This window comes from Camelus ferus, chromosome 33, assembly GCF_009834535.1.
Source record: "Camelus ferus isolate YT-003-E chromosome 33, BCGSAC_Cfer_1.0, whole genome shotgun sequence".
In the NCBI taxonomy this organism is placed as follows: Eukaryota; Metazoa; Chordata; class Mammalia; order Artiodactyla; family Camelidae; genus Camelus; species Camelus ferus.
Window position 1 is genome coordinate 16,632,840 of NC_045728.1, and position 14,104 is coordinate 16,646,943.

Genomic DNA, 14,104 nt, shown 5'->3' on the forward strand with positions numbered 1-14,104 from the left:
TCTGCAAAAGGAGACAGTTTTACTTTACTAATCATTGTGCCTCTAATCAATTTCTTTAGTCAAATTGTATTGGTTATATCTGGTTAAGTAGTAGTGGAGATAGTAGCCATCCTTTCCTTGTTCCTGCTTTAGAAAAAATACTAGTAGTGTATCCCAATTTAGTATTACTGGTTTTAGGACTGAGATTAAAATATACTAGTTTACATATGTGTATGTGTATATACACACATATATACTCACACATTGTGTGTATATACATATATACACACATATGTATATACACATATTTTTTATTCTAATATATGTATATATACATGTATATGTATATGTGTATATACATACATATATACAAAATCATATTGAGAAAATACACATGAAGTCCTATTTTCCTGATTACTTTTATGAGGAATGGATGTTGAGTTTCAACAAATGTTTTGTTAGTATTTATGGAGAAGATTATGATTATGACTATGATTATTTTCCCTGAGATCTTTTTATATGGTATACGACATTAATGGATTTCCAAATAATGAACCTACCTTGCATTCTTGGAATTAATCTTACCTGATAATAGTGAATTATATTTTTCATGTAGTGTTGGATTCTGTTTGTTAATGAAATATTTATTAGTATTATATTAGTACTATATATTTTGTACTTTTTCATGGGTGTTCATAAATAATATGAATAAATGATAGTTTTCTTTTTGTAACAACTTTATCATGTGTAGCTATCAATATTACACCTGCTTCATAAGAAAAGCAGGAAATTTCCTTTCATTTTTAATCCTCTGAAATAATCTATGCAGCATTGGAACTATAAAATATTTGAAGGTTTGGTAGAATTTCCCTGTGAAGCAATCGGGGCCTAGAGCTTTTTTAAACAAGTAGTTTCTCAATAAGTTTCTTGTTTTCCTCTACAGAAATTGGTCTGTTTAAATTTTCTACCTCTATCAATTTTGGTAATCTGTATTTACCCAGGAAATTATCCATTTCTTTGAGGTTTTCAAATGTATTTACACAGAGGCCCACAAAGTCTCTTGTAATTTTTTGTCTGTTTCAATAAATCTTCTTTCTCATCATTTCTTATTTTGTACATTTGTGCTTTCTTTTCCTTCTTGATAATGTTAGCCAGTGGTTTCTCTCTCTATTTTGGTAATTTTTTCAATAATACTGAAAACAAAATACTTTCAATAATTACTGCTATTCTGGTCTAAAGCCCAATAGAACCATGATACATAGAGCCAAATACAATACTCTGGGTGTAAACTCAGATACTCAGCTTTCTCATTTAAGATATTTCATATTCTTTTCTTTCCTTCTTATTTTTTCTGTTATCACCTCATATTGTTGACTCACACTGAGCTGTCAAGTAAAACCTCTAATTTTTTAATACATTCTGCTGTCAAGCCAATCACTTCCATTTTCATTGTTGTGTAACTAGCTTTCTTGATCCATATTTATCTTTAATAAATTTCAACTTGTTAGATTCCATCTCACAATATACTTCTAGACACTGTCATTCAATGCATTCATTTATTCAAATCAACCAATATTACTTGAGTCCCTACTATGTGCAAGGCATTGTGCCAAGCTCAGCAATTATAGGCATATAAATAGCTATAATTCAAAGTGATTACTGCAACAATGGAGAAGTGTTGGGGGAAAATAACACTATCTATGCAAAGAGGGAGCAACAGCATGGAAAGATGTGGACATCATGGAAGGGCCAGAGGGAAGACGATATTTGTCTGGTCCTTTAAGAATATCTGCCAGTTGGAAAAGGGTAGAAGGGCATTCTAGGGAGAGGTGATTTTTAAAAAAGGAAGAGCCTGAAGGTACATGGCATCTTGGAGAAATAAGCAGTTAAGAAATGAGTGTGTAGGCAGAGCCGTCAGTGGTAGGAGATGATGATGGAGAAACAGGTCAGCACAAGGCCCAACAGTACTTAGACTTAAGGCTTAAAGTCCTTTAACAGGAAAGTGTGGAGTTTTGAAACAGGAGAGTGAAACTGTGAGATCTGTATTTTAGAAAGGTCACTGGACACAGAGTAGAACATGGGACAGAAAGAGAAGCATCCAGATGGAGAGAAACCAAAAAAAGGCCAGTCAGTAATTCAAGTGAGAGAAGATGAGAGTCTACATTGAAGCAGCACAGTTAGAAAAGGACAAACTGCAGGAATGAGTCAGAGGTCACTGACAGGAGTGACAAAAAGAGAGAATCCAGAAAGTCACACCTGAATGGATGGTGATGCTTTAACTAAGATGGAGAACACGTGAAGAGCAAGTCCTAGGCAAAGCAAATAGTTCAGTTTTGAACAAGAGCCTGAGCCAACTGCAAAACATTGGGGTAGAGATGTTCTGCAGCCAGCGGCAAGAATCAGATCTAGAGCACAGGAGATGGGTATGGGGTCGGGGGTGGATGCTTGAGAGTATCTGTGTGTGATGGGCACAGCCACAGGTGCAAATGAGAGAGTAACACCACCTACTGAGCATTCACAGCATGCCAGGTACCGTGCGAGGCACTTCACCACATCTTTTATATATGTATAATGTGTGTGTGTGTGTGTGTACATAGTTGACCCTTGAATAACATGTGCTTGAACTGCAAGGGTCCACTTACACCAGATTTTTTTTCAGTAGCAAGTGCTACAGCACCACACGATCCGCAGCTGCTTGAATCCACTGATGCAGAACCACAGCTGGAGGCACGTGGCACAGGGGGCCGACCGTAAGTTAGACACAGTTTTTTCACTATGCAGAGGGTTGGCACCCCTAACCCTCCTGTTGTTCAAGGCTCAAATATGTAAATATATTATTTCCTCCCATGACATTGATTAGAGATGGGGAACTACTATTCCCATATTACAGATGTGGAAACCAAGGTTCAGAGCAACAACATGCCCAGGGTCACAGGGCTGGTAAGTGGCAGAACAAGGATTCCAACTCAGTGCTGACTCCAAATCCTGGGACCCACAACATCCCCAAAAGGCAGGTGAACTGTAAGAAGTTATTTGACAGGACAGGGAGTGGGGAGAGAGGGCACTGAAGGGAAAGAAGAGAATGAAAATGCAGAGTGCCAGTCCTTGGCAGCCACTGAATGAAGCACTTTATATGCATCACCTCCTTTAATCCTCATACCCGTTCATTAAAATGGGTATTATTAGCCTCATTTTTCATACAAGAAACCTTGCTCAAGATCATAGCACTGGTAAGTGATGAAAATGGGATCTGAACCAACTTCATCTTACAATGAAGAATGCATCATTTCTACCATATCAAAGAGAGCATACAATGAGAGAAAAGGAAGGAATACTCAGGGCAGAGGCTGGGATACATCAACATTAAAGCGACAGGTGAAGTGAGGTGAGCAACAACAACAAAAAGTGATTTCAGAACATGCAATCAGAGGGACAGAGAAGAATCAGTAGAAAGTGTTATGTGGGAATCCAGGAACCAGAGAATGTTAAGACGGGTGGTCAAGAAGGTCAAATGCTGTAGAAAAGTCAGGCTGAAGACTGGAAAGCCCATTTCATCTAACATTTAACAGGCTTTGGTGATCTTTTTGAGAGCTGACACTGTAGCACAGTGGGGTGAAAAGTCAGATGGCAGTGAACTGAGAAGACCCCAGGAAGTAGGAAGACAGAAGCACTGAGGGGAAGAGAAAGGGTCTTAGCTGGAGAGGAAGGTGGGAAGGAATCAGGGCTCTTTAGGATGAGAGGTCATTTGCAGGCTGAGTTGAGGGGTTGGTGAAGGAGAAACAGACACAAGGGGAGGGGTGTGAATGATGCAGCAAGGTTTCAGAGGAGGGGAAGAGGGCCACCTCCTCCACTGACCAGGACGAGGAAGGAACAGGTACCTCTGTGGGGAAATGCGGAGGTGGGGAAGAGGGCAGTTGAAGGAGCTCAAGTACAATCACCCTCCTATTCGTTACACCTGGTTCATCTGTTGAGAGTGAAAGGGACAGGGAGGGTGAAGGAGGTTTCAGGAAAAAGGACCCTGTGGGAAGCTGGAAAGAACAGTGACTGCTAAAGATTTCCTGGCAGCACCAAGGACTCAGCTAGGACTGGAAATCATAACTTTGTAATTGAATCAATCAGCAAGGTTATATGATTTCCTCTAGAAGTGCCCAGCAGGCTTGGACCATGAATGGAGGGAACCAGAAATAGGTTAACGGAGGACTGGAAATGGTTGGAGACGCAGCGATCAGCAGGGCCGAGGAAGTGAGGGTGGTGGTGAGAGTGTGTTTGAAGGGACTGACCACGGACTTGGCACTAGGGAGAAGAAATCAAAGAAAGCTGATAAAGGAAAGCTGATAAACTGAGGAAATGGAGAAGAGTAAGGAGAACTCAATGCGACTGAAAATAAGTTTAATGGGAATGGAGGAGTGTGGAAAGTGGGGCTTTGAGCACACAGTCTGAGTTCAAGATCCCAGGGGAAGGGCAGTTCTGTGGAATACATTCCAGGATGTGGCCTCAGTATGTGGTCTTACTGAAGCACAGAGGGGACAATCATTGCAGTGGGGATAGTCATGGAACTGGGAGGCTGGACTGTCTTCATCATGGACCCTGAAGTCATTCCAGGAGAGTGGCTGATGTTCAAATGCTCAGGATAGTTAGTACTCTGCCCAGATTCATCTGATTTTCAAAACTGATAAGCACGCCTCCAATGAAGTCATTGACAAAAAAATTTCAATTGAAGAAAGGCCTTTGTCATGTCATTACTACATCTGCACGTTCTATTAAGTGGCATCTAACAAAAGATCAGAGATGCACAACTGAGTGGGGCTATTCTTGTCCACAGGTTAAGGGTCACACTGACTTCGGGTCTCTGCCCTTTAAATCTAAGTTGGGAGCAACCACTAAACTAAGCCTCCGTTTGTCTCCTCTTTGACCTAAAAATGCCTGTACTTCTCACCCAAGGGGTGGGAAATACCTTGTTCTTGCTATAAATGCCTACTGCTGGCTCTGGAAAGAAGTGACTTGAAAGACCCAAGTAGACACTTATGAGGACCAGCCACCCTACCCGCTCCCCTTCCCCCACTGATGTTTATCTTAAAAGAGGCCTGTGGTGCAAGCCCAGGCCCTGAGCAGCTCTGCTACTTGGTTTTACAATTTTCTAGCGCTGCTCCTGCAGCAGATGAAATAAACACAGTGCTTTCTGCAAGAGGCTGGTACTCTCTGGGGGGTGGACTAGAAGTTTTATTTTTCTTTTCCTTCTCCTCCTCCTTTTTGCTTTACAATCTTTTTGCGAATTGTAACTTCTATGAAATCCAGATGTGTAAAATAGGGAAAAGTAGAGCTTCTCTGTTAGGCCTGGTGGGTGGGGTTCATAAGCCGGTTTGCTCCTTTTCTTTTTCTCTGCCTCCAAATCACTCCCCCACCCTCCCAGCCCCCACAAACACCACCCTGAGCATTTAAAGTAACTCCTTCAGGGCTTTTTGCAGCAGTTGGTTGGGGAGGGAAGGGGTGGTGGAAGCACACTGCATTTTGTTTCCTTCTAGTCTTATCATTTTGTAAGTCTAATACTCAGTGAAGACAAGATGCAAGAGGTCCAGAAAATTAAAGTATCTGAGTTACTAAGAAATATCTCTTGAACATGCTCCTAATTCTTGATCTGTTTCCAACAACAGTTGGAGAAACATCGCAGGACCACGATCAGATTCCCATCAGGCCCACAGGAATGGTACAGCTACTAGAAAGTAGAAGAGGTGTTGCCTGGAGATTGGGGAAGAAGAAAATGGGAGTTACTGTTTAATGGGTACAGAGTTCCAGTTTTGCAAGATGAAAAGCGGATGGATGCTGGTGATGACAGCACATCAATGTGAATATACTTAATGCTACTTAACTGTACACTCAAAATCAGTTGTCAAACTTCAGATGGTAAATTTTATGTTATGTGTATTTTCACCACATTTTTTTTTAAAAGGCAATGGTTCTTGGAATATCATCCAGCCATTAAAAGTAATGGTCATTCAGATTTCATAACAACACAGATAAAAAGGCTTATGACAGTGTGAAATTTTTAGGGCAAAAAAATTCGGTTGATATCTAAACTATATAAAGAGCTCATATAACTCAATAGGAAAAAAACGAACAACCTGATTTAAAAATGGGCAGAAGACCTGAACTGACATTTTCCCAAAAAGACATACAGATGGTCAACAGGTACATGAAAAGATGTCCAATATCACTAATCATCAGGGAAATGCAAATCAAAACCACGATGGCATACCAACCCACACCTGTTAGAATAACTATTATCAAAAAGAAAAGAAATAACAAGTGCTGGGGAAGATATGGAGAAATGAGAATCCTTGCACACTGCTGGTGAAAATGTAAATTAGTACAGCTATTATGGAAACCTGTATGGAGGGTCCTCAAAAAGTTAAAAATAGAACTATCATATGATCCAGCAGCTCCACTCACTTCTGGATATTTACCCAAAAAAACTAAAAACACTAACTCGAAAAGATATATGCACCCCCATGTTTATTGCAGCATTATTTACAAGAGCCAAGCTATGGAAACAAGTGCCCATGCACATGAATGGATAAAGAAGATGTGTTGTATACACCACATACATGCACAGTGGAATACTACTCAGCCATAAAAAAGGAACTAAATCTTGCCATTTGCGACATGGATAGAGCTTGAAGGCATTATGTGACGTGAAATAAGTCAGACAGAGAAAGACAAATACTATATGATCTCAATTATATGTGGAATATTTAAAAAAAAAAAAGCAGAAGTTCAAAGATACAGAGAATAGATTGGTGGTTGCAAGAGACTAGTGGTTCCAAGAGGTGAAGGAGGTGAAAAGGTACAAACTTCCAGTTATAAAATAAGTAAGGGATATAATGTATAGCATGGAAACTATAGTTAATAATACTATATTGCATATTTGAAAGTTGCTAAGAGAGTAAATCTTAACAATCTTCATCATAAGAAAAAAATTTTGTAACCATGATGATGGATGATAATTTAACAATATATAGAAATACTGAATCATTATGTTGTATGTCTGAAACTAATATAATGTTACATGTCAATTATACCTCACTAAAAATATTTTATATATAATTGTAATTATTTAAAACAAATCTGCAGAAATAGGGGAAGGACTAACAGGAAATACACCAAAGTGCTAACAGAGGATGTGGTACACACTTTTCTCCCCACTCCATTCTACATTTCAAAAAGTTTTACTCAGGTAAAAACTTTCATAATGAAGAAAAAGTTTCTAATATTTTTAAATGTTTAAAGCAAAGTAGATTCCTTCCTGACTATAGTGGTTTCTTCACATCACTTCATGTCCCTAGTAGACACATAGAGAAATGATATACTAAAGAGTTACTGGGTTTTTTTTTCATTCTTTACATATATTTATTGAGTGCTATTTAAGGATAGGGCACTGTCCTAGATACTGGGGGTATGGGGCGAATAAGAAAAAGTCCCAGCCCTCACAGAACTGACATCTAGTGAGGGAACACAGCTAATAAATAAAAAACAAATAAAATATGCTAAATACTGATAGCACTGAGAATTAAAATAGGTAATATGATAAACAATAGCATTTTTAGATTGGGAGATCATGGAAGGCTCAAAGGATGTGAAATTTGAGCTGATATCTGACTGACAAGAATCAGACTTGGGAAGAAAGATGAGTGAGCCAATGCCAAGACCTTGAGCAAAAATAAACGTGCCTGGTTTGAGGAACTGAAAGAGCCATTGTGTCTGGGGAGTACTGGGTAAGGGAGTGGTATGAGGTGAAGACATTGCCCCTTCCTCCAGGAACTTGTGATGAAACAGAGCTCGGTAGTCATGGAGACAGTTCCTGACACTTCTCTTTTGGTATAAACCTTCAGACAACTTAAAACTTACAATATTCTGCAAAGCAAAAAAAGTCAGGACTTTTAAAAAAGAATTTAAGTATCCATTTTTTTTCTATAGACTAGTTTCCTCATCTGTAATCAAAGGGATTGCATGGCAACGTTTAGCCTCAGAGAGGAAGCCGACATTAGTGCGTATTCCAAAGAACGAGCCCATGCTAAGAAATCGAAATTGTTCTCCAAAATCAAGGCTTACCTATCCTTCCCAAACTCAAATTTCCCAGGTCCAATTCGAAGTAGATAGCCATTGAGCCACTTAGGAAAACGTCCCTGGACTCGAGCAGAGATGATCTGCGGAGTCTCCTCCACCGTGGTTAGAAGTGGTGCAATACATGGAAGATTCTTCTGCTTACTGAAGACCACTTCTTTCTGATGAGAATTTCCGACATACTTTTTCAAAACTGAAGAGGAAATAAAAAGCACAAAAATGTTACCAATCTTCTGTAAACATGCTTGTTCTTTATAGACAATAATCTTATCTACCGGTACGGGAAATGTAAACCTAACACCAAACATGGTCTCCAAACTCCTTTCCTTCCTTATTCTCAGACCATCAACTCTTTGGTTCTCCATTTCTGAACCACCACAATATTTTCTGTATTCTTGAGGTACAAGTCTGCCTAAGATTTAATTACCATTACCATCATTTCTCAGAGTTAAACAATGCTGGTCTTTTCACAAGACTGAATCTACATGCTAATAGCAATCTCACTGCTATAATAAAAAATGCCCACCATTCAATATTGTCATAATTACCTTGTCCTCAGGACTTTAGATACACCAGAACGTGATCCCAAAGATTTCACAGTGCTTTATCAGATTCAGTAGGATCTGCAACTTAATTTTTTCTATTTTAATGGTATACATATTAATGTACACAGCATTTCTAGGAAAAAGGTGTCATAAAGTAAATTATACAGTGATACCTGGTCTGAAATTACCTGAAGTTGAAAAGTCACACACAAAAAAATCATTATTTTATAATAAAGAGATGAAAATTGTGCCTATAATTTCATACTTAGTGTTCATTCATGGGGCATTACTGCCTAACACAGAGGGATGGTAAAATATATAATTAATTAGGTACTATAAAATACAGCCCTTTATTTTATTTCATAAAACTTTAACAGAGATATAGAAGTCTAAACTAGGGAACGGGGGGAGGGTAGAGCTCGAGTGGTAGAGTGCATGCTTAACATACACAAGGTCCTTGGTTCAATCCTCAGTACCTCCTCTAAAAATAAGTAAATTTAATTACCTCCCCTCTAAAAAAAATAAAAAATAAAAAATTTAAACTAGGAAATGAACAAACTAACACTTAGGACACTATTCCTCTAAAAAAGTAAGATTTGTGTTCTTTTAGCAAAATATTTTACAATATTATATCTTATTCCATTTCCTCAAAATCTTTCAAAAATTCAGTTTGGAGCACAGGAGACTTTCTACTTTCTTGTAAGCAACATTTCAGTCAAACTCAGCTATTTCCTAATTCCCCAAAGAAAATCATTTTCACCCTGAATGCCATCCCACTAATCTATCCCTGAAGAAATGTTATCTATTGTTCAAAGTCTATCTCAAATGCTACTTCCTTTAAGGGGCAGTACAGTCTAACACTTATGAGTGTAGGCTCAGGCTCTGACTGGCTCTAGAATACATGGGTTTAAATCTCTGTACAGTTTCCTCCTAAGCAGGGGATAACAATAATTCTGATTGCTCTTAAGGTTATAAATAACAAATGAGTTAGGTTATATAAAATTTTCAGAACATAGTAAATACTCAAAATGTTAGCTATTATTATTTATGGAGCTTTTAATGATCAATCCAACAAAATGTAATATCTTCTTTCTTTGAGTGATTTATTCATTCAATAAAGTGGTATGCACTGCTGCAGGGTAAAAGGCATTAAAACTGTTAAAGAAATTCACTGCCTAGGAAACAGACATACAAGTAGATCATTTATACAGTAGTCAGTGTTTTGGTTGAGCGCTGTTTCTCAAAGTACGGTCTAAGGGCTACTTGTAACAGAAATACCTGGAGTTATTGCTAATGTGCAGATTCATGGATCCCACTCCAGACCTAATAAAACAGAACCTCTGAGATAAGGCGAGCAGGTATTCTAAGGCATACTAAAATTTGAGAATCACAAAATCAGAGGTATACAGAGGATGCTTTGAAAACTCAGAAGAGGAAACCATCAGGCACTCATCTTACTACTGCTATCATGATGCATATTTATCCTATTCTCTCAGATTAAAATAAATTCCCTGAGTCAGGCATTTCACTCCTCTTACTTAAGTAGAATTAAACTGAATACTCTGGGCATTTGTCTCAATAGAGATTTATGAATTTAAAACATTTTGTATTTGTGGAAGTATCTGCATGTCTGTTTTATAGCCCACAGCATGCTGCCGGCAGTTTGTTACGTACTCTTCATGTTTTCCACAGCACTTGACACTGCAGTCAGCACCTCCTTAAACCCCCTTCTACTCTTGCCTTCTGAGATGCTGCACTTTTCTAACTTTCCTGCTCTCTCTTTGTTTGCTTTATGCCAGCTGACAACCTTGGGCAAGTTACTAATCACTCTGAGCCTTAGGGTTTTCAATGATAAAATAGGGATAGTGAGGATAAAAGGAGGATGAAACTTCCTGTTCCGCCTACCATCATAATTAAATACAACAGTAAATAACTTTCAAATATTAATTCCCTTTATTGGCTCCTCTTCTTATCACCGCATGAATATGTTCCTAAAGTCTGACCTTGGACCTTTACTCTTTAATCTCAGCACTCTCCCTGGTAATCTCATCTAGTTCCTCAATTTTACTGATTACTTCTCAACATACCACCATGACTCTCAACATGTCAAGAGAATTTTTCACTTTCCCCCTTCCAAATTAATTTTCTCACCTGCTAAACAACCTAGCTTCAAAATCGCTCTGTGCCTTGAATTTACCTTCTTCACTGTCCTCCTAATGTTCACTAAGTGGTTAAACCCTGCTGACTGTCCTCACACGAGGCCCGGAAGAGGATGCTAAGGGGATGATACGGGGTAGCCAGTATAAATTACCAGGGTGCAGAAGTTTGCAGCGGTGCCTAGGGTAAATCCCTTGTAAAGATTTTCCCAGTCCGCCCCTCCTGGGTAGTCCCCTCAGTTTTCCTTCCAGCATGAACCTGTCCTCATCAGCACTGATGCTTCATCTTCTCTTACCTAGCAGTAACTTCCTTTCTTCTGTCCTAATTTAGGCCCTTACAACCTCTTAGATGGCTAGTATCACAGCCTCTTAGTTGAAACTAGAGAGGCTAGCCATCATCTATGCTAGAGCTTGCTAACTGACGGGCCTGTTGATTCCCTTAGCTTTGGGGATGGCCCGAGGCCCCAAGTCAATCACCTCCAGCCCTAAGTAGCTCATGGGGCTCCAGATTCCATCCAATTTACTCCAGTGTGAAGCAAAAATATTATTATTTTCTATGTGAGCTATAATGTGAAAACAGTTAGGAAGCAATGCTACTAAATTAATCTTCCCATCTGACTGTATCATGCATTCCTCCACAAAACCTTTACAAATGAGTCCTCGCTATCTACCAAGTAAAATCTAAACTACTTGACCAAGCACTGGAGGTACGTACAGTCTCACACCAACCCGCCTGTCCAGGTCTGTCTCACTAATACCTTCCCCTCCAGCCAAACTGGATCACTCCTCATCCTCTTCTCCTCATAACTGTACCCTTTTGCTTACCTAGGATATTTCTTACCTCCTTGAGGTGATGCATCCTTCAAGATGCAGTGCCCATGTCACCTGCTTTATAAACACCACATTCCCATTTCGCATAGCAAGAACTGATTCTGTCTGAAATCACACAGCATGTTTTAGTAGCCTTTAGGCATTTACTTATTCTGTCTAGTGTGATAAAGATGAATATACTTTGTAACCTTTACTACCGATACTCCTTCAGTACATGGTCTTGTTTTTGTCCCCACCCCAGTATTTAACACATTGCCCTGCATCCGCAAGCATTACATTATTGAATTAAATAATTTCAAGGGCTTTAGCGGACATCAGCATTTCTAATTGCTCTGTATCAGCCAATTTCAAGAAATAAAATCACGTAACAGTTGCTGTGATAGAAAGCTCCAAAACAATAAACAGAGGTTTTAAGGCAGTCACCCAGAATGCAAACAGAGGCAGCAAACATTTACATTAGAACATGTAGCAGTGATTTTCAATTGAGAAAGTTCTAAATAGTGAATATTCTTCCTATGGCAGATCCAAAAGAATTCTTAAACCCCAAATCCAGTCCCTGTATGTTGCATAAAATACACAAATGGAAAGGCTGTTTTCCTGACAAGAAAACAAATCCTGACTCAATTTTCTTTAACTCCCAGCTCTGCAGTGTTGCTGCCTGGATGTGCTCCACAGAGAATGGAAATTTCAGAAGCTCCTAGTATTCTTCAGGAAAGAGGCACGCAGTTCTAAGTTCAGGTTAGTAGGAAAAGGAAAAAGAGGAGGAAGGGGCAAATCCCCTACCTGGGATCCGGTGTACTATCACAGAAAGGAAATCGCCTGCAATGGCAGAAAGATTGCTGAAAAAACGTAAAAAGTTTTGAAAAAACATTTTTGTTTTTGAGTTTAGTAGCAGCAGATTCCGTGATTCCCAGATCCTCACACTGACTGGCAGTGAGGTGAAACACTCACTTCCTGGGCTGTCCTTGGCTCACTGGCAAAACAGAAGGGAAAGGAGACGGGTGGAGGGGGCAGGGATGTTAAAAAGGGCGGGGTTTCAAAAATGCCTGCAGTCTCTTAGTCTCACTTCCCGGACTGGTATCCCAGCAACCCATCTATAGTTAGGTTGCTGTTTGAAATACTGACATTGGACCACCAATAGTGGTCTCCCTCCCGAAACTTTGCTCTTTGAAATCTGTCTTCACACTACAATTAAGTCAGCTGACGCATGGGATCAATTTCATTATGCCACTCCTCTCCTCTGAAGGAGTCAGATCTCTTTACTCACAGAATAAAGTCCAAAATCTGTCAACAAAGGACTCTTTAATCTGGCCACAACCTACCTTTCAATCTTTGTCTCACTGCCTTTCTAACATTTCATCTTTCCTTTTCTTTTCTATTCATTTAATTTGCTAAACATTTCTAACAATCTAGTATGAATAAAGCCCCGTGAAGGTATGTCCTTAAAAAACTTATATATAGTTTTATTAATTTAACAAACATTTCTGAGCAACACTACTGGGCTACAAATTGAAACTAGATTCTGTGCTGTTCTCTAAGCCGTTTAGATGATACACTGTTCCCCTCTGTGAATTGTCAGCTCAGTAAAGTGACTTACCACATGTTTTTGTTCTTCTGTGCCTTTGAACAAACTTTTCCCTCCTGAAATATCCTTCCTCTTTGCTTTCCAAAAACTCATTTCAAAACCTACCTCTCTGACCCCCTTGCCAAAGCCTTCTAGTAACTCCCACTAGAAGGAGTTAATAGCACTGTCACGGAAATACTTTTAACACTTACATGGCTTCCTAGCAAAGATGTATAACTGTATTTCAAGAAAGGAGTGGTTAAAATTGTCAGAAGGGAGAACCAAGTATCTTAAACTATTCCGTATCCCCCACAGTGCCTAGCAGATCATGAAATACAATTTGTAACTAGTGAAAAATAATTCATAAACTTGTGAAATTTTACTGAAATGAGTGAGAAGTATAAATTAAAGGACAAATATATTCCTGCAATAATATACATCCAGTTGTGAGATAATTATTCTTATTTATGTGAATGGTACCAAAGACATCAAATTTGATTGGGGAAAAAAAGCCTTAATTAGGCTTTCAGAAACTTTTTCCCCAGGAGGTAGCTGTTTTAACCAGTAAGTACATTGTGACTAAAAATCAGTTCCCTAGTCTTACACACATTAAATGAAATGATCAATTCTCTGAACTACACAGAGAAGAACCAGATATTGAACAATAGTGACACTATCGAGACATAACAAATATGAAATCCACTCTGAAACGATTAGCCTTATCTTTCACATTAATAATAAACGCTTAGAAAAAAAATAAGTCGAGAATATTTCTTAATGATGATAAGCTAGCAGAGTCAGCTTCATATTTAAACCGTAAAGAACTCTGTAAGGTAACAGAATAACTCAAAATCCAGCTAATAAATCGTATCTACTCAAATATAGTCATCCTGTTGCATTCAGTATTTAAA

The 14,104-nt window shown here is 38.8% G+C and overlaps 1 protein-coding gene across 4 annotated transcripts in view; it reads right to left on the minus strand.

Moving 5' to 3' along the window:
• BCO2 (beta-carotene oxygenase 2) overlaps positions 1–12,827 on the minus strand; it is a 35,670-nt gene extending 22,843 nt beyond the window's left edge. Inside the window, exons 1-2 of one of the 4 annotated variants that reach the window (XM_032472760.1) lie at positions 12,413–12,827; positions 8,086–8,290 (exon numbers count right to left, since the gene is read on the minus strand). In XM_032472760.1, coding sequence (XP_032328651.1) covers positions 8,086–8,290; positions 12,413–12,500 — 293 coding nt within the window. In that variant the 5' untranslated portion in view covers positions 12,501–12,827. Of the gene's footprint in view, positions 1–8,085; positions 8,291–8,645; positions 8,843–12,412 lie in introns of those variants that run through there. The other 3 variants (XM_032472759.1, XM_006173628.3, XM_032472761.1) reach the window with 3 other exon arrangements.
• Between the last annotated feature and the right edge of the window lie 1,277 nt (positions 12,828–14,104).